The sequence below is a fragment of the Artibeus jamaicensis genome, unplaced genomic scaffold (genome assembly GCF_021234435.1).
Source record: "Artibeus jamaicensis isolate MK-2021 breed Jamaican fruit bat unplaced genomic scaffold, CSHL_Jam_final contig_519, whole genome shotgun sequence".
Taxonomy (NCBI): domain Eukaryota; kingdom Metazoa; phylum Chordata; class Mammalia; order Chiroptera; family Phyllostomidae; genus Artibeus; species Artibeus jamaicensis.
Window position 1 is genome coordinate 54497922 of NW_026521871.1, and position 19407 is coordinate 54517328.

At 57.6% G+C, this 19407-nt stretch overlaps 3 protein-coding genes across 3 annotated transcripts; all 3 read right to left on the minus strand.

Annotated features, from left to right (window-relative positions):
* Positions 1–13: 13 nt before the first annotated feature.
* LOC128628016 (laminin subunit beta-2-like) lies at positions 14–7152 on the minus strand. The gene is made up of 12 exons (XM_053669195.1): positions 7046–7152; positions 6912–6958; positions 6727–6775; positions 5938–6177; positions 5621–5841; positions 4175–4217; positions 3928–4066; positions 3328–3517; positions 3122–3248; positions 2768–2930; positions 2417–2565; positions 14–2132 (listed from the first exon to the last, which is right to left on the minus strand). The coding sequence occupies exons 1-12, from the start codon at positions 7071–7073 to the stop codon at positions 1999–2001; spliced, it is 1530 nt and encodes a 509-aa protein (XP_053525170.1). The 5' UTR covers positions 7074–7152; the 3' UTR covers positions 14–1998.
* LOC119036579 (laminin subunit beta-1) lies at positions 7103–14208 on the minus strand. Its single transcript, XM_053669197.1, is given in 13 exon segments — positions 7103–7190; positions 7982–8112; positions 8957–9072; positions 9324–9480; positions 9565–9644; positions 11280–11479; positions 12827–12890; positions 12959–13031; positions 13033–13118; positions 13214–13287; positions 13370–13410; positions 13663–13781; positions 14149–14208. Coding segments are annotated over 12 exon segments (1176 nt in total). The 3' UTR covers positions 7103–7190; positions 7982–8006.
* Positions 14209–15647: 1439 nt separating this feature from the next.
* CCDC71 (coiled-coil domain containing 71) lies at positions 15648–19141 on the minus strand. Its single transcript, XM_053669196.1, has 2 exons — positions 19074–19141; positions 15648–17137 (listed from the first exon to the last, which is right to left on the minus strand). The coding sequence occupies exon 2, from the start codon at positions 17083–17085 to the stop codon at positions 15649–15651; it is 1437 nt and encodes a 478-aa protein (XP_053525171.1). The 5' UTR covers positions 17086–17137; positions 19074–19141; the 3' UTR covers position 15648.
* Between the last annotated feature and the right edge of the window lie 266 nt (positions 19142–19407).

Genomic DNA, 19407 nt, shown 5'->3' on the forward strand with positions numbered 1-19407 from the left:
TCTAAGGCAGGAATACAACATTGTGCAGAGGTCTCCTCCCCGCTCCGAAAAAGACCCTCAGTCTAGAAACCAGATCCAGGTCATCTCAGCTGCAAATCTTTACTGTACCCTGATGCCCAGACATCTGCAGAGCAAGGGAAAGGTGGTGGGTTTGGGGCTTTAGGCCACCATATTTAGGGGTGCACCAAGTAGGGGCCATGGCATAAGCAAAAGCTAGGAATCTGATCTTTGAGATTTCAAATGGCCCATGGAACCTAGCCTTTGTCCCAAGGATCACAGGTGCCGTGATGGTCCACAGCAACTAGGTGTTCAGACCCAGGGTGGTGCAAGGAGTGGGGGGGGAGGAGCTGTTTGTCAAGTCCCCCATTCAGGGATTCAGAAAGCTTTAGGACACCAGCTGGAGGAACAGGAGAAAATGAGGATAGGAGGAGAGACAGAGAAAGGCCACTCCGCCCCGAGGCACGATTCCAGGGGTCTTTGTCTCCACTAGTCACCAAAGCAAGTAGGCTCGAGAAGTACAGACTCAGTATAAAAACAGGTGCTGGTGGTCAACAACAGACTAAAGAAGCAGGGAGCCGATCCAGATCTCATGGCTCTTTATCCACTCCGGACCTTCTAGCCTGCCTGGAGTGCCGGAGTCCCGGCTGGAATGCGCGCTGCTGCCGGAGCTCTGGCCCCACCCAGGCTCTTGGGACTGAGGCTGGGACCACAGCTCTGCGAGTCGGAGGGCTGGGTCAGCCTGGCTCTGAGGGGCCCGGTAGAGAGTACCTGGAGTCGTGGGCCCAGGAAACAAAGCTAGGGTTCTTCAGGGCAATCACTAGGCTTCACAACAAGAGTCTGGGCAGGAGGTCAATCAATTTGCTGGATTTTCAGGGTAGCTGGTTATCAGGAGTAGGGGTCTCTGGTCACCCTGGGGGTCATGTAGTTAACCTGAGGGGCTCAGATATACTAAAGATGACTCGGAATCTCACATCTCTCAGAGATCAGGATCTTACCAGGGTCTAGGACACTGCATGGACTCAGGGAACTTTATGTGATCTCTCTGGTTTCTCAAGGTCAGAGGGCAACTGGAGGACTGTGGGGGTGACTTTCCTTGCAAGTCCCTCCATGTGCCACGGATGAGAGTAAATATGACTGAGACATGACGTGATCTGCTTGGGGAGGAGAAGTGAGCAGCCAGTTTCTCTGAGGAGAGAAAGGCCCTGAGCCCCCTCCTCCAGGGCCTTTTATTGGATTGTAATACACGGGAATACAGGGGGGCAAGGATCAAACAGCAGATAACATTTCAAAGAAATCTGAGGGCTTCAGAGTCTGTCAGGAACAGAGTTTTAGGGTTTCCTGCTCGAACCCTTAACATATGACTGAAAGCACTCCTAGCAGAGCAGATTTCCCAGGTTTATCAGGAAGTCTTTGCAATGCCAGATTTTCCCCCAGGACACACCCTAGCAAGGCAAGGAGCTGCACCCCTCCCCATCAGGTATTCAGGCTTAAGGGGATTAGAGCCAGGAAGCACTTCTCCCAGAGGACAGGGGGACTCGGGCTATGTCAAAGGGGGGGAGGGGCACATGGGAGAGTCCATTGCTCTTTGTTGCAGTCCCCCAAGTCCTTCCATGAAGGCCTCCCAAGTGATGGAGTCTGGTTTAGGTTGACCCCAACTGTGAGGGGTCTTACCCGTCACTGACTTCCGACCAAGGTTTGGGGGCCGGGAGGGGAAACCGAGGCAGCATTTGCTACCAGAGACAAGCTTTGTCTCCTGCAGCTGGCATTCCAGAGGTCATCCCTCGCCCTTAGCCACAAGGGATCAAGATACAATTCCTAGAACCAGGCAGAGTGGTCTACAACAGAGGACATCATAGAGTCACGATGAGGGTCATTTAGGGTTTGCAGGCACTCAGTGGGGTCTGTGGTCTCTAAGTCAGGAGATGCCTGGGTCACTTTGAGGTTGCTGAGTCACCCAGGCTATCTCGGAGCCCCCCTTTGTGGCATCATGAACACTGTTCAGCAGGTGGCATGCGCACTGGCCCACAGCCGCAGGTGCTCGAGCAGCTCTGCTGCCCACTTCTCCAGGGCCCAGAGCATGGCCACCTTCTTGCCCAGCATCTGCTCATTCTGCACCAGGCGGTGCTCCAACCCTGGAGATAAGTTGTCCGAATCAGGCTCTGACCTCTGGCCCTAGTACCTGACTCTGGCCCTCTTCTCTGCCACAACCCTGATTCTGACCCCGACCCCATCCCCAAATCATCTCTAACCCTAATCTACATTTGACCTCCTTTGACTCCAGCCCTGACCCCTGGATGAATGTGGACCTGACCTGGACCCAGTCCTGGCCCTTCCACACACCCAGAGTCCCGACTCTGATGCTCCCATCTGTTCCTGCCACCACCCGACACCCACCCCACCGTGGCCGGCCACACACCCTCTAGACAACTCCAGCTGTTCTGCACCTGCTTCAGCAGCTCTTGGGCCTCAGCTCGAGTCCGCCGTACCCGCTCTCCTGAGTCCTTCACTGTGCCCATCAGGCTGTTTGTGCCCTCCTGCAACTCTGCCACGGACCACCTGCAACTCCTGAAGCAGGACTGGATCTGAAACCCCACCCCACCTAGACCCAACACATTGTTTGCTGCCCAAGGGTCCCGGAAAGCAGGAAGTTGTAGAACTGAAACCCTGCCTTAGCGCAGCATGGCCCGGGCCCAGCTTTCATCCCACTTCACGCTCAGAGGGTCCCAGAGGGTCCCCAAGACCCCAGTGTCCACGGTCCCCATCTCACCTTGCCCAGGCCCTCAGCCATGTGCTGAATGCTCTTCTGCCTCTTGGGCCTGCCGCTGACTCAGGGCCAAGTGGGTCCTGAGAGCCACAGCTGCACCAGACAAAAGCCCCAGGGCTGGGGTCACATCCACTGCCATTGTTATCCCAGCCAGGCGCCCTGCCATCTGGGGCAAAGGTCAGGGGATCACAGGGTGGTCACAGCAGGGCAGCAACTAGGTAGAGGGTTCACATGGTCAGGGTATTGAGTAGCCTCATGGTATCACAATGGGTCAAGGACCTCACGGGGAAAATGGGACCACAGCAGCTCCACTGAATAAGAGGTGCAGGGAGCTGAGGGTATACGGTGGGGTGGCACCTCCTGTACACGGGCCTCCAGGCCTCCGAGTGTCTGCTTTGCCGCCTGCAGCCCTTGCATCAGTTCCTGCCTCAGTCAGTACCCCCTGAACATCCAGCGCTTGGTCCTGGGCCCTGGTTGTACCCTCCTTGAAAGGTACAGACAATCAGGAGGCATCCCTTCCTCCCCACCCTCTGACCTCTGCTTCCAGCCTCCTGGCCCTTCACCTGGTCTGCTGTGCCTGATGGAGGACACCTCCAGCTTTGGGCAGCTCCTGGCCTCCAGTGTCCAGGGAAGGGAGGGCACACTGGATCTGATCCAGCAGGAGGGTGATGCCGGATGCCCCGCCCTGGGTGAGGGGCACAGCTAGCCCACACCAAGCCACCAGCTCCACACTCATAGCATCTGCACCTTCTTCTGTGGGAGTGGGGATGTTGGATGTGAGCTCTAACCCCTGACCCAATGGACCCTGACCCTAACATCTCACTGATCCTGCCTCTGACAGGACTACATGGTATGCTGAAAGCTTACAAAGGACAATTATTACATTTTCAGAAACTTGTGAACCAGTTGTTACATGGTAGGTAGACAGCACTCAGCTATGGTGGGGTTACTTCCACTGTGGAAATGGACACAAGCTACAGTCAGGCCCTCAGGCCCCCAGACCCCCAGCCAGCTGTCACACATCTATCAGCACACTAGTCCCCCAACCTGAGCCCCGGCCAACCCTTCTGTGTGGCCTTGTCCTGAGAGGAGTGTCACAGCAGGGGCCTGAATGCCCACCAGCCAGCCCTCAGCTGGAAACAGACACACAAGCAGACACGTACCCAAGAGGAAGCGCTGGATCCTGTGCACTGCCGCTTGCACAGGGGCTGTGGAGGCCACATCCCAGGGCCCCCTGGCTCGGTGCCACATCTCCCAAGCCTGGATTCCCACGGAGCTTGCTGTGCTCTGGATCTGCTGCAGCTGGGAGGGGCAGGTCAGATGTGAAACATGTCTCCTATAGCCCAATGGCCAAGCTGTGACCCCATGTCACCTCCATGGCTCCCATCCATGGCCCCTATAGCTCTGTACCAGTTGCTGATTCTGCTCCAAGGCTGCGATCACTATGTCCAGGCTGTAAGAGGCATTACGGGAGATAACCAGAGTCCACTGGGCAATGGGCAGGGGCCCAGGGCAAGGGGAAACAACACAGGTACAGGAATATGGGCCCGTGGCCCTGACCCCTGCATTCCTGCACACCAGATAGGGGAACCCAGAATGCACATCTCAAATTCCTCTGCTGCTCCACACCCAGGTCGACCCTAGGAGAGAGTCCTTGCCTTGCCAACCCCCCACCTCCCGCCCCACCAGTGATCCATGTCTCCACCCACCACTCCGGCTTTGACCAGGAGTCTCAGAAGCTGTGGGTGCAGCATCTGGACCCTGTCCACCAGCCCCTTTAGTTTCAGCTTCCACATAGCTGTCCCTGTAGGCTGGCCTGTCCCCCACAGAAGCTGCTCTGTGCACCGCAGGGCCTCTCGGGCCTGTCCCAGAATGCTGTCTAGTCCTCCAAGTGAGGCCATGGTCTGGGCTCTGAGCATGGCCTCCTGGGAAAGCAGGGTTGCTGAGGAGACTTGGGCCTCAGCATCTGCAGATGGGAGGGATGGATAAAGAGATGGCTTAGGTCTCACTGGCTGAGGCAGTCTCTAGGCCCCCCTTATATGTAAGCAATGGCACCTGGTCCCTTCCTCCTGACTGAGTCTAGCCCCTGCCATCATCTACCAATCCACCTACCTGCCCATCTGGCCTCGCCTTGGACTCCTATAGCCCTCTTGGGCCAGGCCAAGCCCTTGAGAGAGTCTAGCTCCCAGGATAATTCTTCCAGATGTTCACTGTTCCCTAACCCATGACTCGCTTTCTGCCACAACCTGTCCTGGAGCCCACAGCATCTGGGCCATTTCGGTCACTGCCCTCCTGTGGGGAGATGGCGCATCAGCATGGCTGGAGATGTCTCTCCTCCATGATTTCTCACTTAAGAAAAAACCCAGACCCAGGACTCAGGCCAACCTGGGGCCCTCTGAACCCCCGACCCTGGGAAGCTAGCTGGAGGCCTCTTCCCCGCAGACCTCAGGCTCCTTGCCTGAGTCCAGCTATCCACTCTGTAAGTTGCTGTGGGATCCCCACAGTGGGTGGAGATTCCAGGAGCGTCTGCACCTGCTGTGGGGCTGCCTCCAGGGCCTGCTGGCGCTCGTTCATCTTGACCCACTCACAGGGGTGACCCATGCATGAATGCAGGGCCGCGCACGGGGCCAGGCACATGCAGGCTCATGTCTGCTCTCCCTGGGCCCATCCAGGAGCTCGTTGTTAATGCCACCCAAGCACACAGATTTGCACAGCTGCTTGCGGCCACACGTACCTCAGTGCTGGTGGTTCCATAAGCACTCACACCAGCCATAAGTTACACCCTGTCACAGGCTCCCACACATCCACTCACACCTGACCACAGCCAAGTGCCACATGCAACACAGGCTCACTCACTGGCTGACACGCTGGATGCAGTGAGTGATGCACATGGCAGCTGCAGGGCTCACAGCCCCAAGGTCCCCCTAGGTTCCAGAAGAGGGGGGCACAGCGGCTACAGTCCTTCCCTAGTGTGTGGGGGCGGCATGGGCACTGCCCGCTGAGCTGTCTGCAAAAGCAGGCTTCAGCCCCAGATCGGCACCGCGAAGGGACGGTGCCCCGGGGGTCACAGCTGCAGCCTGAGGAGAAGAAGGGCTTGGCAGGGAGCAGGGACAGAGGAAAGAGAGCCCACCTGCCACCTTGGCACACCTCCACCCACCCCTCCACACACTCACACCGGCAGCCCCCTGGGCTCAAGGCACTGCCGTGGAAGCCAGGCCTGCAGTGGGCGCAGCCAGGGCCATGGCTGTGGTGCAGACATCTCTGGCAGCGCCCACTGTGTGGGTCACAGGCAGCGGGGTCCCGGGGGTCAATGTTGTTGTTACACTGGCAGGGCTGGCACGGACTCCTTCTGGGGTCCCCTTCTGGCCAAGGGTGCCCAAAGTAGCCCGAGGAACAGTGATCACAGCGGGGCCCTGGAAGGATTAGGGTACATGTATTTGTCTCAGGTCCCTTGAGGACCACGGGCCCCTCATAACCAGCCAGAAAGTCCACAGCTTAGTCCGGAGGGCCGAAGACACAGCAGTTACATTAAGGCCCATCTCCTGGCTTACAAGTTCCATGTCTGTAATTCCTCCCATTTGACCTCCTTGCTCCACGGGAACCCCTTGAGGAGAGGTGCCTGGCCTGCACCTGGACACACAGGTGGCCCCGGCAAAGATCTGCCTCATGGACAGGCGAGAAGGGCCACGGGTTTGCCTGTCACTGCCAGCCATGCCTCGCCTGCATAGCCAGGTGCACAGAGGCACAGAACACGTCCACTTGTGCTGTCCATGTGGCAGGAAGTCCCATGATAGAGGCCAGAGCCAGGGGGCCCAGGACAGAGGCAAGGCCGACACTGCCGGCCTGAGCCCAGGGTGGGGTCTCCATAGTAGCCGGCCAAGCACCTGGGGGTGCAGCACACAGAATGGGGCCTGGCCCACGCATCCTAATCCTCACCCGATGCTTCCAGGGCCATCACTCACCTCTCACAGTGCTGGCCTGTCGTGGCTCCGTGGCAGGCCTGGCAGATGCCTGTGAGTGGGTGGCACGGCTCAGCATGCCCATTGCAGACACAGGGCTGGCAGTGTGGGAAGCCCCACAGGTTGGGGAGGCAGCGGTCACAGCGGCAACCAGCAAGGCCCACCCGGCATGTGCACTGCCCACTCACAGGGTTACGGATGGCACTGGTGGCACCCTTGGAATGGCAGCGGCACTCTATGGGGAATGACAGGACGATCAAGACATGCAGAGAAAGGAGGTGGCTTGTCCCAGACCCCCCACCCACTGGCCCCGAAGGCTCACCACTGCAAGTCAGTGGGACCAAAGCCATGTGTTCCGGGCACACAGTGGTCACAGGTATGACCACTGATGTTAGGACGGCAGGGGCACTGCCCACCCAGCAGGGCACATTCAGTACTCAGCGAACCCTGGGGGTGGCACTCACATGCTGGCAAGAGAAAGGGCAAGATCAGATGAACCTCACGGTACCTCCTCTGACCCCTCTCCTGCAGCCCGCGGAGCCAGGACACACACTCACGGAGGCCGCCCCTGTGAAGCAGGGCCGAGATGCCGCAGAGCAGGCGGGCACAGGCCTCAGGCACGGCGCTGGGCAGGCCTGTCCTCACTGCCTCCATGCAGCCCGCCTTATGGAGCTCCTGCAAGTGCCCTGTGGACCCTGGGTCCACAGGTCTCAGCCCAGGCAGCTCCTTTACCCTTGGCAGGAGTGCGACCTGGCAGGAGGGTGGAGGGCAGCAGGCAGCGGGCACAAACGCAGCCCTGCACACTAACATCCACTGCCCGCTGCCCTTCCTTGCACTGGCCCTCACAGCCCTTCCCATGCCTTTCCAGTTTCTCTTTGAGTCTGTTTCTCCTTTCACTCCAGTGGCCCCAATCTAGTCCGGGTCAAGCCCCCTTGCATTCAAAGTCTTTGCAGCAGCGTCCCCGACGGTCCATTTACCCCACGTCTTTTCTCTGCTCGGGTCCTTGCATGGCTCCCCACTATCCCTCTGCTGGTCCGCAAGCTCCAGTGAGGTCTGGCGCCTGCCTGTTCTCACCTCCTGTCCTCAGAACGTGATTTCCCCACCTGATCCTCCTTCCTACACTCTCCACCTATCTCCGTCCTTTCGGTGCAGCTCCAGGCCTCCGTGACCCCGTCCCTGTGACCCCGTCCCTCAGCCCAGACTGTCTGCTGTACCTTGCGCCTCCCCCAGAGGTGGGGTGGGGCCATGAGAATCTCACCGAATCCAGAAAGACGATGCCTCCCTCAGGCCTCCGGCCAGCTGCGGTCCGCCACAGGCGCAGGATCGTGCAGGATCGTGGAGTAGCGTGTGCCCGGTTCAAAGCAAAAAGGTCTGGGTAGAACCACAGCTCTGTAGGGAGGGGGAGAGCAGAAACGGTGGGCTAAGGAGGTCAGGATCAAGTGGTCCCAGCGATGACCCATTTCTGTTTTTAGTGATTTGGTCCAACATTGCATCATCTGAACAACGGAAAAAGAACAGCTTCTTAAATCCTGCTCTATTTTAAATTAAGCCCCTGTTTCAATTGTTCTAGACATGATGATATTCCATACTGGGAATTTCCCACCTTGGCTGGGTGTTGTGTCAAATATTTGGGAGCACAATAGGGCCTTGGTATCAGGGGCCACAGTGTCCTGCCCACCTGTGTGCATGGGTCAAGGTGGCCTGGAAGAAATGCTCCAAGGGCAGCGGGTGGGCACAGCGAGTGCTACTGGGCGGAGACTGAGCACGGACACTGACTAATGCCTGCCAGTCTTCAGATGCCTAGGGTCAGGGGTCAGCAGTCATAGAACTGCCCCTCCGCACCACCCATCCACCTGCCCGGCACCCATTCCACTGACCTGGGTCTCATAGCGCAGGACAATGTCATACTCCAGGGCACGAGGCACCATGGGAGCCAGCAGAGAGAGGCCAGCCCCATCAAGCACATGTGCAAAGTCTAAGCCAGTCCACAGTGCAGAGCCAGCTCCCAGATGCCGGGACACGGGCTTCTCTGGGGCCTGGATATGACACACAGACTCCCAGGCCCAGGCCACTGTGGGACCTAGAACCCGCAGGACTCAGGTTTCCTTCCCCCAAGACTTCAGAGACCCATATCCCCAGGGCTAAGGTCCCTACTAAGACCCTAGCGACTGATGACTTTACCCTGCTCCTCAGATGCCTCACTGTGGGCTGCTGGTGTCTGTAGCGGGCTCACCTGTCAGGGTGGAGGGCACAGCGAGAGTCACGCTGTCTCTGAAGTCGGGGCCGGAGCCAATGAAAGGAGTTCCCTGGGGCTTGTGTACAGTAGGAAGGAGCAGGCCAGTGGGCTCCCTGGGGGCAAGTGGGGTATCAGTGTCCTCCAACATTCTGGTCCTGTCCTCTCCCACTGTCCTGGGAATGTGAACTCTGTCCAAGACACCAAACCTCTGACCATGCTGATGGTCCTGTCCGGACTTCCTCACCTTCCTAACCTCACCCAGCCTTTTCTTCCAACAAGCTCTCTCTAAATATTCCCTTCCTCCTCCGAGCCCCAAGGTCTGAGCCTTGATTTCCTCCTGCCTCTGTCCCTCCTGGACACTCACAGGCAGCCGAGGGTCAGCTGGCTGGAGGCTCTGACCAAGCTCGGCTTCAGCAATGGCCTGGTCGAGGGCAGCACAGAAGTACCCAGACCGGAGTTCACGGCAGCGGCGACCACGGAGATGGGGACGGCACAGACAGATGCCCTCCCCTGCTGAACACCTGGGTAAGCATGGAGATGGGGAGGGGACAGAATCAACACGCAATTTTTGCCACTTGAGCCCACTCCCAGGCTCTGCCTTGTACCTGTTGCTGTAGGCGTCCCCAAAGTCGCAGTCACAGGGCCTGCAGCCCGCAGAGTCACTGCTGAGACCCCAGAACTCAGGCTGCAAGAGACAGGAGGTAGTGGAGGAAGAACAGTTTATTTGATCTGGACAGGGTGAGGGTGAGGGTCGGGCGCCTGGGGGGTCATTTACGGAACTGCCTGATGCTGGAGGAAGGGAGCTGAGGTTAGGGCTTGAATGCCCTCTGCCTGTGGCTGAGAAGGGGAGAGGGGACTCTGGTGAACTCCTGCAAGGCCTCATGGAGGGGAGGTAGAAAGAAAGAAGATAAGGACACAGCCCTGGCTGCTGTGGCTCAGTGGATTGTGAACCAAAAAGACTGCTGGTTTGATTCCCGGTCAGGGCACATGCCTAGGCTGCAAGCCGGGTACCTAGTTGGGGGCATGTGAGAGGCAACTGATTGATGTTCCTCTCCCTCTCTTTCTCCTTCCCTTCCCCTCTCTCTAAAAATAAGTAAATAAAATCTTTAAAAAAAAATATTTTATTTACTTAGAGAGAGGGGAAGGGAAGGAGAAAGAGAGGGAGAGAAACATTGATGTGCCCGAGAGAGCCATAGATGGTGACCATGTGACCAGGTCAGGAAGTGGCACCACTCCATGTTCGAGGCTCCATTTGCCGTCACGCTGAATTTAGCCTTACTCTGGTCAGCTTCCAGAAGCTCAGTACCCAAGATCAGGGTCAAATCAAAAGGTAGGTCAAGACTCACCAGACAACGGCTGCAGTCCCGTCCAGAGACAAAGCGTTTGCAGTGACAGGCACTGCTGGAGGGATCACAGGCACGAGTGCCAGGGACCTGGCCCCGGGAATCGCACCTGCAGGCTAAGGGGCAAGGCTCTCAGATGCTAATGGCACGGCTGCAGGGGAGTGTGGGTACACGTTATTTGGGCAGTGATTGGGGACAGAGCGAGGAGGACAAAGGAGTGGGGTCACTCACGCCGGCAGCCCTCTGAGTGGGAAAGGCTCAGGCCATAGTGACCTGGCCAGCAGGAGTCACAGCGTTGGCCCCAGACATTTACTTTGCAGCGACACTGCCCAGAGAGGAGGCCGTGGGTCTCGTCTGTGTGGGCATCACACAATCCCCCTTCCAGGGCACCCGCAGGGTCACAGTCCCAGGCTGGATCCAGAGTCAGAGTGAGGACAGAGTGAGGTTGGAGGGTCACCATGGAAGGGAATGACCAGGAGCTGGGATTGGAGGCTCCCGTTTGCAGGAGTGAGGGGAACGGGGCTCTTCCTGGGGGTCTCGGTGGAAGACGGGCCGGCAGAGCTCACAGCGGCGCCCAGCTGTTGTGCTGACACGCGTCACACACACCTCCACTCACGTTGCCAAAAACCAGATACAGGGCCATGTCAAAGTGGCAGCTGCGGGCGTGCCCGTGGCACTGGCACTCTGGGGCAGAACAAGGAAGGAGGGTGTGGGGTTGGGCTCCCTCTTGGCCAGTGTGGCCAGGCTGGGTAGGGCATGGCACCTACCCTGGCAGGCATGGGGGTGCCCAGGCTCTGCTGGGTGCCATGGGCGGGCCTGGAGCATGTCCTGGCAACGCTCACAGTGGGCACCTGCTGTGTGATGGCGGCAGACGCAATGGCCATGCACCTGGCCGAAAGGAGGGCAAGGCAAGTCTGCCCCAGCCCCCCAGCTTTCCCACCCCACAAGCTGCAGGATGCCCCTCCCGCAGTGCTCACCATGCCTTCCACATTGGCTGGTGCCCCAGGTGCAGGCCTGCACTCAGAGGAGTGGCCATGGCACAAGCAGCTGCCTCTGGCCATGAGCTCATAGAGGGCATAGTAGCAGAAGGGGTGTCCCTTGAGGCCTCCAAGGGGCCTGTCACCCAGGGTGTGCAGTTTGGAGAAGTTCACACGGAGGTTAGTCACACGCAGGAGCTCTAGAGACAGATTGGGAGGCCTCAGGTGTGCTGCGCATCATTCTGCTATAGCTGGAACTTGGGCGAGGAATGGGGGGTTGCCTCTCCCCTCTCCGTATCATTGCAGCCACCTCCTCCAGCACCCCTACTGTGGGACTTCCCGGCCCCTGTTTTCCTAGGAATACCAATTGAGGATGACCACAGCCCAATGGTGGGAATCCCCTCCACACTGCTCCAGCCCTGGTACCCTTCCCGAGCTGAGACTCATGCACACCCGGCTGCCCCTGGGAGCCCCATTCTGGAGTCTCTGGACATCTGAAACCTGCTTCCCCAGTGCAGTGAAGGGTTCCATTCCCCGGCCCATCATCCGAACCATACAGGGTATTGGTTTGCTTATTCATCAACCGTCTCTCACTTTTATGTCAGCATCATGAAGACAGCGACCTCATCTACCTGCTCCCCACAGAGAGATGCTCAGAAGAGTCTGACACAGAGCGGGACGCACGTTAAACGTGCACATGGACAGAGATGGCTCCATGGCTCCTCTTTCCGCTCCACAGCTTAAGTCTAGCTACTTGGTCATTCTATCTCCTCTCTCCCCTCTGCCAGGTTTCCCCTTTTTCCTGATCAAAGAAATGGGCAACAGCTGCTCAGACCTAGTGTGGGAGCTCAGGGCGAGTAGTTGGTAACGACCACAGTCAAGGTGGATGGCAAGTATAGAGGAAAAAGCTAGTTTGGGGTTTGTCCTCCTGCTGTGTACTCGCCTGCCCTGGCTCTGGGCCACCCTGTTGGATTATGATTGTGCCTCTCTTGTCCTTTATTTAACAAGACTTCTGCTTTACAAGGTCACCCCAAGACACCCTGGTGCCACCTAGGCTGCAGGGATATAGGGTGCCAGTTAAGGCCAGGATGATGAATCAAGGGGGACAGCAATGAGGAGGGGGGCATGATGGGGGCATGGTAGAGCCAGTGATGAAGGCTCCCAAAGGGAGGAGTTATGAGACATAGTGACAGGAGCAGAGATGTGGGGCCCGGTTTTGGGAACTGGTGTGGACAGCAGTGCTAGGGACCACAGTGGGGCCCCACATGTGAATTCAGTCAGGGCAGATGATGGAAACTCCTCCCCATGCCAATCCCCACACAGTGGGCACAGGTACGGGAAACAGTGCTGGGATGGGAGCAGAGCCCATAACAGGGACCCCAACAGAGGACTGATGGGGCAGAGCTGGGGTACAAAGCTGGGGGACCAAGCTGCTTACCTAACACCCTGTCTCACTGCCACATACACCCAGGCAGGACCTTGCCTCCCCCCAGCTTCTGGTTGCTCTGATATGCAGGGACTACAGGATTGGCTGGGAGAATAATTACCCTGAATCTTGGGGTCGTTTGGGTACTCCACCAGGATGGCTGGGTCCGGAACTTTGAAAATCACCTGAGGAAGAAGCAAGCCTGAGCCTCTCCTTCACTCCAGGGCCCAAACCCCCTTCCTCTGGGCCTGACCTTGCCCTCAGTGGGTGGCTCAACGTCCGAATAACGCTGATCACAGACGAGGTCACCGACTCTGAGGCCAGGAGCAGTTGTGGGCAAAGTATCGGTACACATGCCAGGACTGGCCATGGTCTATCGAACGCTCAAGGCTCAGAGCTGCTGGGCGGAAAGTCTGGGAACGGTAGGGGGTCCTTGGGTTACCAGGGGCAAGCATCACTGGTGGCCACCAGGACAGGAGGCTCACAGCAAGCTTTCAGGCTGGGTCACCTTGAAAGTCGTGATGAGGTGGGTAAAGTAGAAGGCACCCTCTAGGTCTAGCTGGATGGTGACGTTCTCAACACCTGTAACCACAAGGGCTGGTCAGTGGCCAGACCCTGACTTCAGACCCCAAACCCACACACAAAGGTACACCAGCACCCTCACCACTCTCAGCTTGCCACCAGATCTTGTTGCCAGCAGGTCTACTGCAGGAGATCACATTCTCAATGCCATGGCCACCCCGGTTCCGAGAGTCACAAAAGAAGCAATTTTCAGCATCCTAGCAGAGTGCCCAAGGAGACGGACTAGGCAGGAGGTGCACGATTGGCCCCCCCAACTCCAAAACTTAACAGCACAGACCTCTCTTCCAGCCCCCAGCAACGACCTGAACTCCCACAGGGCCCAACCTCCCAGGAAAACCTAGACTCCATGGCCAGAGGTCTCACCCTCCTCCCCACCTGGAGGAGACTGACAGTGCAGTAGGGCTCAGGGCTGTGCAGTCCACAGGTGGACGAGGCATAAAGATTCTGGGCACGGCCAACAAGCAGGTCACCAGCGGGTGGGCAGCAGCTGCCACCTAAGCAGCCGAGTGAGGTAAGTTTGTCTGGCACCTCCTGAGCAATTGTTCTGGGAGCCTGGTCTGGGAGTAGGGTCTGAGTAGAGATCCTAGGGCACCCCTTCCAACCTCACCCCACCCCATCGGGAGGCTTGGAGCCTTCTCCCCCTCTGGATGGCTCTTGGGAAAAGAGCCAACTTCTCACCCATTGGTTGAGGCAGAAGCAGCAGCAGCAGCAGCAGCACTGAAAGGAGGGGGCCTAGCCTGGCTGGGGGTTCTGAGGGGCGGGAGCTAGAACCAGGCCTGGGAGAGAGGATGCAGGGTGGGCCCAAGGCTGGGCCACCCTGAAGGAGCTGAGTGTGGCCCTCAGGTCATTCCCCATACTCACATGGCAGATGGAAGCAGAGCTGTCAGAGGCAAGATGCATCCAGTGCTGTGGGATCACCATGCAGCTGGGACCCAGGGGGTCTCCAGAGCTGGAAAAACCAAGGGCATCCACACCCAGGGGAATGATATTAGTAACAGCCACCAGATGCAGGAAGGTGTGGAGGGGACACCAAGAAGCACTCAAGAGCTCTGCAGGTCGTCCGTCCGAGGCAACCAGGGCTAGTGGGGCCAGGGTTCAGACTAACCCACAGTGACAGAAAAGATCTGATTCTCATTCAAATGAGATTCCCACCCCTACTCCTGAAAGGCTGTGCGTCTCCAGGGGCCTCTGGAGAACGTGTCCCCCTCCCTGCCAGCCCCAGTCACTGCCTCTCAGGTGGGGCAGCCAGCAAAAAACTGGCAGATGGGCAGGGAGCTAGTTTTGTTCAGGGCTCAAAGCCCAGCCCCCTCTCCGAAGAAGGAACAGATAATATCTGAAATGTTCAGGCCCCAATGGGAGGCATGGGGCTGGAGCTGGGAACAGATGGAGCACATGGAACCCAAGCAGAAAGCACTGTTGATGGATACAACCTTAAGAGGCTCCTGGCTCAACTGCTACAGTATCCCACCCACCCAAGGAAAAAATTTCTAGCTCAGTGAGGACAGATTCTCTGCCCTACAACCCAGGGCTCTCACCTCTGACTCTACTCAACTCCTTGTTAATCAGAAAAGTCAAGGCTAGTCACTCTCTTTTGGAAGGAGCAAGGGAGGAGAGGCAAAGGTATGTCAGCCACTTTAGGGCAGATGGGCCCAGGCAAAGCCCCAAGGCTTCAGCCAAAGCAGGCTGGCAGACAAGGCCAGGCTGCCTGCATCACCCCTGGGGAGCAGTATCACAAAACCCCCTTCCCTGGCCTACAAACCTGCAGGGTGCAAGGTCTTCCGCAGTCACCTATTGTCCTATCTGGATAACAAACCAGGGCAGCCCAAAGGGGAGGTGTCCCACCTAAGTGGCTCTGCCCCTGCCCCAGGAGCTGCCTTACACATCTAGAGAGGGCAGGACATCCAGAGGGGCCTGGAAGCCCACCCCTTCCCAGACTTCCCATCACTCACATTGATGGTCTGCCCCAGGCTACCAGCACTTTCTCTCGCAGCCCTGTTCCTGAGGCCCCTCTTCCTATATGCTCACACTGGCTTACCGCAGGCAGACACACACACACACACGCGTGTGTGCACAAACACACCACGGACAGCAGGCAAGGAGACTGGCAGGTGGAAAGGTATAAAACGTGATAGATGAAACAGTGAACATACAACTTGAAGAGTAACGAGTCACAGTGCATTGCGCCATGAGAACACCCCCCTCCCACCCACCCCCCAACCCCACATCCTCCAGTCTTTGAAAGGAGGCTGGTGGCTGCTAGGGCCCTGGAGAGGCACCCAGAGTCCATGGGCATTGCACACTGTGCCACTGACAACACAGACAGTTGGGCTCAGTTTCCCGAAACATTGCTATGTGAAGGAATCAGGGTACCGAGTATGGCAGCAACGGCTGTAGCCGTATTACAGGGGACAGGTTCACACGGAGGATACGTTGAGCCTGCAGCAGCACCTCATCGTCTGAGAACCGCCTGTCCACCTTGATGGCCTGGAATTTCAGTAGATTGGCTGTTCCAGGACCTAGACATGCCTTAGGGGATCGGGGCCCAAGCCGTGATCTCTTCTGGGGAAGATCTTCAGCCTCTTCAGCCCTTTTCCTCTTCTGCCCCACAGTTTCAGGGTGGCTTTTCTGGCCTGGCCTTGCAGTCCTGGCCTGAACAGACCCCTTCGGCCTGCCCCTGCCCCTGCGCTGGGTCCGAGCCACCTTGGCCCACATTGCCTTAGCCTTGGCCCTGGCCCTCATTTCCTTGGCCTTGGCCCGCACTGCCTTGGCTTTGGCCTTGGCCCTGGCCCGCACTGCCTTAGCCTTGGCCTTGGCCTTGATCCGTGCTGCCTTGGCCTTGGCCCTGGCACGAGCTGCCTTAGCTTTTTCCCGGGCCTTTGCCACTTTGGCCTGTGTTCGAACCACCTTGGCCTGTGCACAGGCCACTTTGGCTAGTGTTTTAGCTGCCTTGGCCTGGGCTGTTTTGGTGCTCAAGGCAGAGACACCTTTCATTCGCGGGCCACTAAGGGACCCAGTAGTTTTACAGGTCTTTCTCTGAGGCCCAGTGCCTTGTTGGGGTCCAGCCCTGGGGCCTCTGCGAATCAGACACTTAGGACCCTTGCTTGTGGCTTTTCTTGGAACTTTGGGCTGGGGATTCCCCAGCCCCTTTGCTGAACCTTTCCTTAGCTTCAGGGAAGAGTCCGCAAGAGACAGCTGTAGGGACTGTGTCTTGTGCTTGGTACCCAAGCAGGGCATGGGAGTCTTGAGTGGAACCAGCGCCTCAAGGACAACGGAGAGCCGCATGGCAGGGTAGACACCTGGGTAGAGGTGGGCGGGGAAACCCATTGCCGTACCCCGGGCACGGCTGGCACTTGACTGCTTTAGTGAGCTCAGTAGCAAGTTGGTAGTAGCATGCTTGGCAAGGGCTGGCGTGGAAGCTTTGGCCAGCCTGCCAGACAGTGGCATGGGAAGCAGCGTGGCCCGGCCTGCAGGCAGCCGCATAGCAGTTCGGGGAGCACTGGCTGGAAGTGATGTAGTGGCTGGGGTAGGGGCACGAGCCTGCAGCTTCGTCTGGCTTGGGGGTTTGGCTGTGCATGAACTATAGCCGTAGACATCACCACTGCGCAGGATGGTAGGCTGAAAACCATCATCCCGTAGGCCCTGCAAAAAGGCCACAAGCTGAGCTTCTGTGGCACTGAGATCCTGGCTCATGGGGTTAAAGACAAGCAGCGCCTCCTCCAGGGCCTTCTTCCCTGCTGTGGATATCCGCGACCAAGAGTGTACAGCCTTCTCCTCCACATGCTGCACCACCACGCTCATGGCATTAGGTGCTGCAGACCTGCCTGGGCAGCCGCAAACCAGCGCTTGGCACCTCCAAGGCAAGAGGAAAAGAGTCAATGAGAATGGCATTGAGAAAGGGGTCAGAACAGGCAGACAGGTCTTGCAGGCTCTGTAACATCCACTGACAGAGAGGCCTGACCAGAGCAAGCTACTCCCTGAAGTAAACAGTTCTGACCTACCATGGTGGTGGGGTAGAGGTTGGGGAGAGGACCCATGTGGATCAAAGGCAGCTTTTCCAGAATAGAGGCCCACAAGCTCATCAGAGTTATCCAAACTGCTGTTGTGTACCTAGAAAGATCTGGGCTTGGCTTGGCTGTTTTAATTCGATTCTGTTTTCTCTGAGGCCACAACTCTAGTATTAGACTCAACCATGGGAACATAAGCGAATATCTCGGTCCTCAAGGGGCCCTGTACAGAAGGCAAGATACCATCAAGGTTCTTGGAAATACACACTGGCACCCAGCTGAGCTTGCCAGTGAGTCAGGAAAGAATTCTTGAGAGAGGCAACACCTAGCAGGGACTTGAGTGATAACAGGAAAGGATCAGATGGAAATGGAAAAGGGGAACAGCCTATGCAAAGACTCCAAAGTGAGGAAAAGTAAGCCACACTTGATGTGACTGGAGTCTGTGGTCAGGGCTGAAAGATCTAGTTGGAAAAAATGGGTGAAAATAGAGCAACACAAATCTTATCTTAAATGCTCCTTGAATGCTGGCTGAAGGGTCCAGACTTATACCCAATATCCATGCCCATCCCTGTTCCTGAAGATGCTGCTGTTCAGGCGCCCAGGGGTGAATCTCCCTGCCCACTAGAAGTTCTGCTTTCAGAGTTCCCAGGTAGGCCATCTGGAGGTTCAATTACTAGCTCTAGAGTCATGGAGACCAACCAGACTCTCCTTCAACAGAACCTAAAGAGATGATGAGCAGTAGGTAGTAATGACACAGCTCTAGACAATCAGGCAGCTTTGGGGCCAGATCAAGAGCCCAAGGTCTAACAATGAGATCCAAGAGCTCCAAGGACAATCAGTAAGGTGGACAGTAGAAATGTGAGCCGTTCTAACCAGGGCTTGGAGGGCCAACCTTGGTACAGCCCAGATGGAGCTGTCTGGAAACACCCAAGTTGTCCCAGGATTCTCTGAAGAAGCTGTAGGCTGTGGGTCATGTCTAATATCTAATGCCCCACCCAGCAATGAGGGCCCAGAGGCAGCTCCCTATCTACACAGAGAGCACTAAAAGATCAGCTGGGATCAGGCAATCCCTGGGGCCAGGGGGACCGTCTGTGCAGCTACTTCTTACTACCCTAATGGAGCAGATCAAGTTTTCAGAATCCCCTAGAGGGAGTGCCTTGGGACTCTTTGTTTGGAAACATCCTCAGATCCTCAGGTGTCTCAGTCACTTTCCCTCTCCAGAGGCCATTTTCCAAGCACAATCCTTGCACGTGGCTTTAGTTATTTTATTTTTCTAGGGGGTGTAGTTCCCAGGGCTTTGAACTGTAGAACAGGTAAGGGTTCAGATACCGGCACAGGTACTAGGGATGAACTGGGTGCTCTTTTGCCCAAGTCGGTATGAACGCTTCGGTAGGGTCTTCTGAGCTTCCCAAGAAGCTGTGGACAGGCAGCAGCCCGGCCCCCCAATTCCTTTCATACGTGCCCCAAGGGCCGGCAGGGAAAGTTGACGATGGGGGACGGGAGAGGCCCTATCCAAGAGGACCCCAGGCAGGGTATTCAGGGCTGGGAATCCAAGTCCCCGCGGCCCGAACCGCGGTTAGGAGCGGGGTGGGTCTCAAGAGGAAGCAAGATGCACCGGGCGTCTGGATCAACCCGACGGGCCGCGCAGCCCAGGGTGGGGTCGTTGGGCACGGGGTGGGGATGGGTTGAGGGTCTCGGCTGGACCGGCTGCCCGGTCCGTCTGCCCTAACGTCTCGCGGATAGCCCCTCCGCGGCGCGGCTAGGCCCATGGCCCCAACCTACCGGCGCCGCCGCGGGGACCCAGGACGCACCTCTGCGCCGCCTCCGCTGCTCCAACATGGCCGCCCGCTGCGCACCGGAAGTGCAGTGCGCTTCCGCTTCCGGGATCTGGCCCGCCCTGGTGACCCTTGACCCCCTAGACCCGGTTTCCCCCAAAGTTGGGGGGCAGAGTAAGTGGGTACCTGGGAGGGCTTCCTGGAGGAAGTAGCAGCAGGGACCGTTCTAAACTCATCCGGGCTTGTGCAGGAGTCTGAGGAGCAGAGGCGCTCTTGGACGTTTTCCCCAGCAGGACTGCACTGGAGCCCATCCAGGACTTGATTGTGGGCCTGACTGACAT

Coding starts and splice junctions, on each gene's coding strand:
- LOC128628016 (XM_053669195.1), bottom strand. CDS start 7,073: ATGGCTTTGGTCCCACTGACTTGCAGTG. Junction 6,776..6,911: donor CCAGTGCCATCCGTAACCCT/GTGAGTGGGCAG, acceptor ACCCACTCACAG/GCATCTGCCAGGCCTGCCAC. Junction 5,842..5,937: donor GAGCCCAGGGGGCTGCCGGT/GTGAGTGTGTGG, acceptor TCTTCTCCTCAG/GCTGCAGCTGTGACCCCCGG.
- CCDC71 (XM_053669196.1), bottom strand. CDS start 17,085: ATGAGCGTGGTGGTGCAGCATGTGGAGGAGAAGGCTGTACACTCTTGG.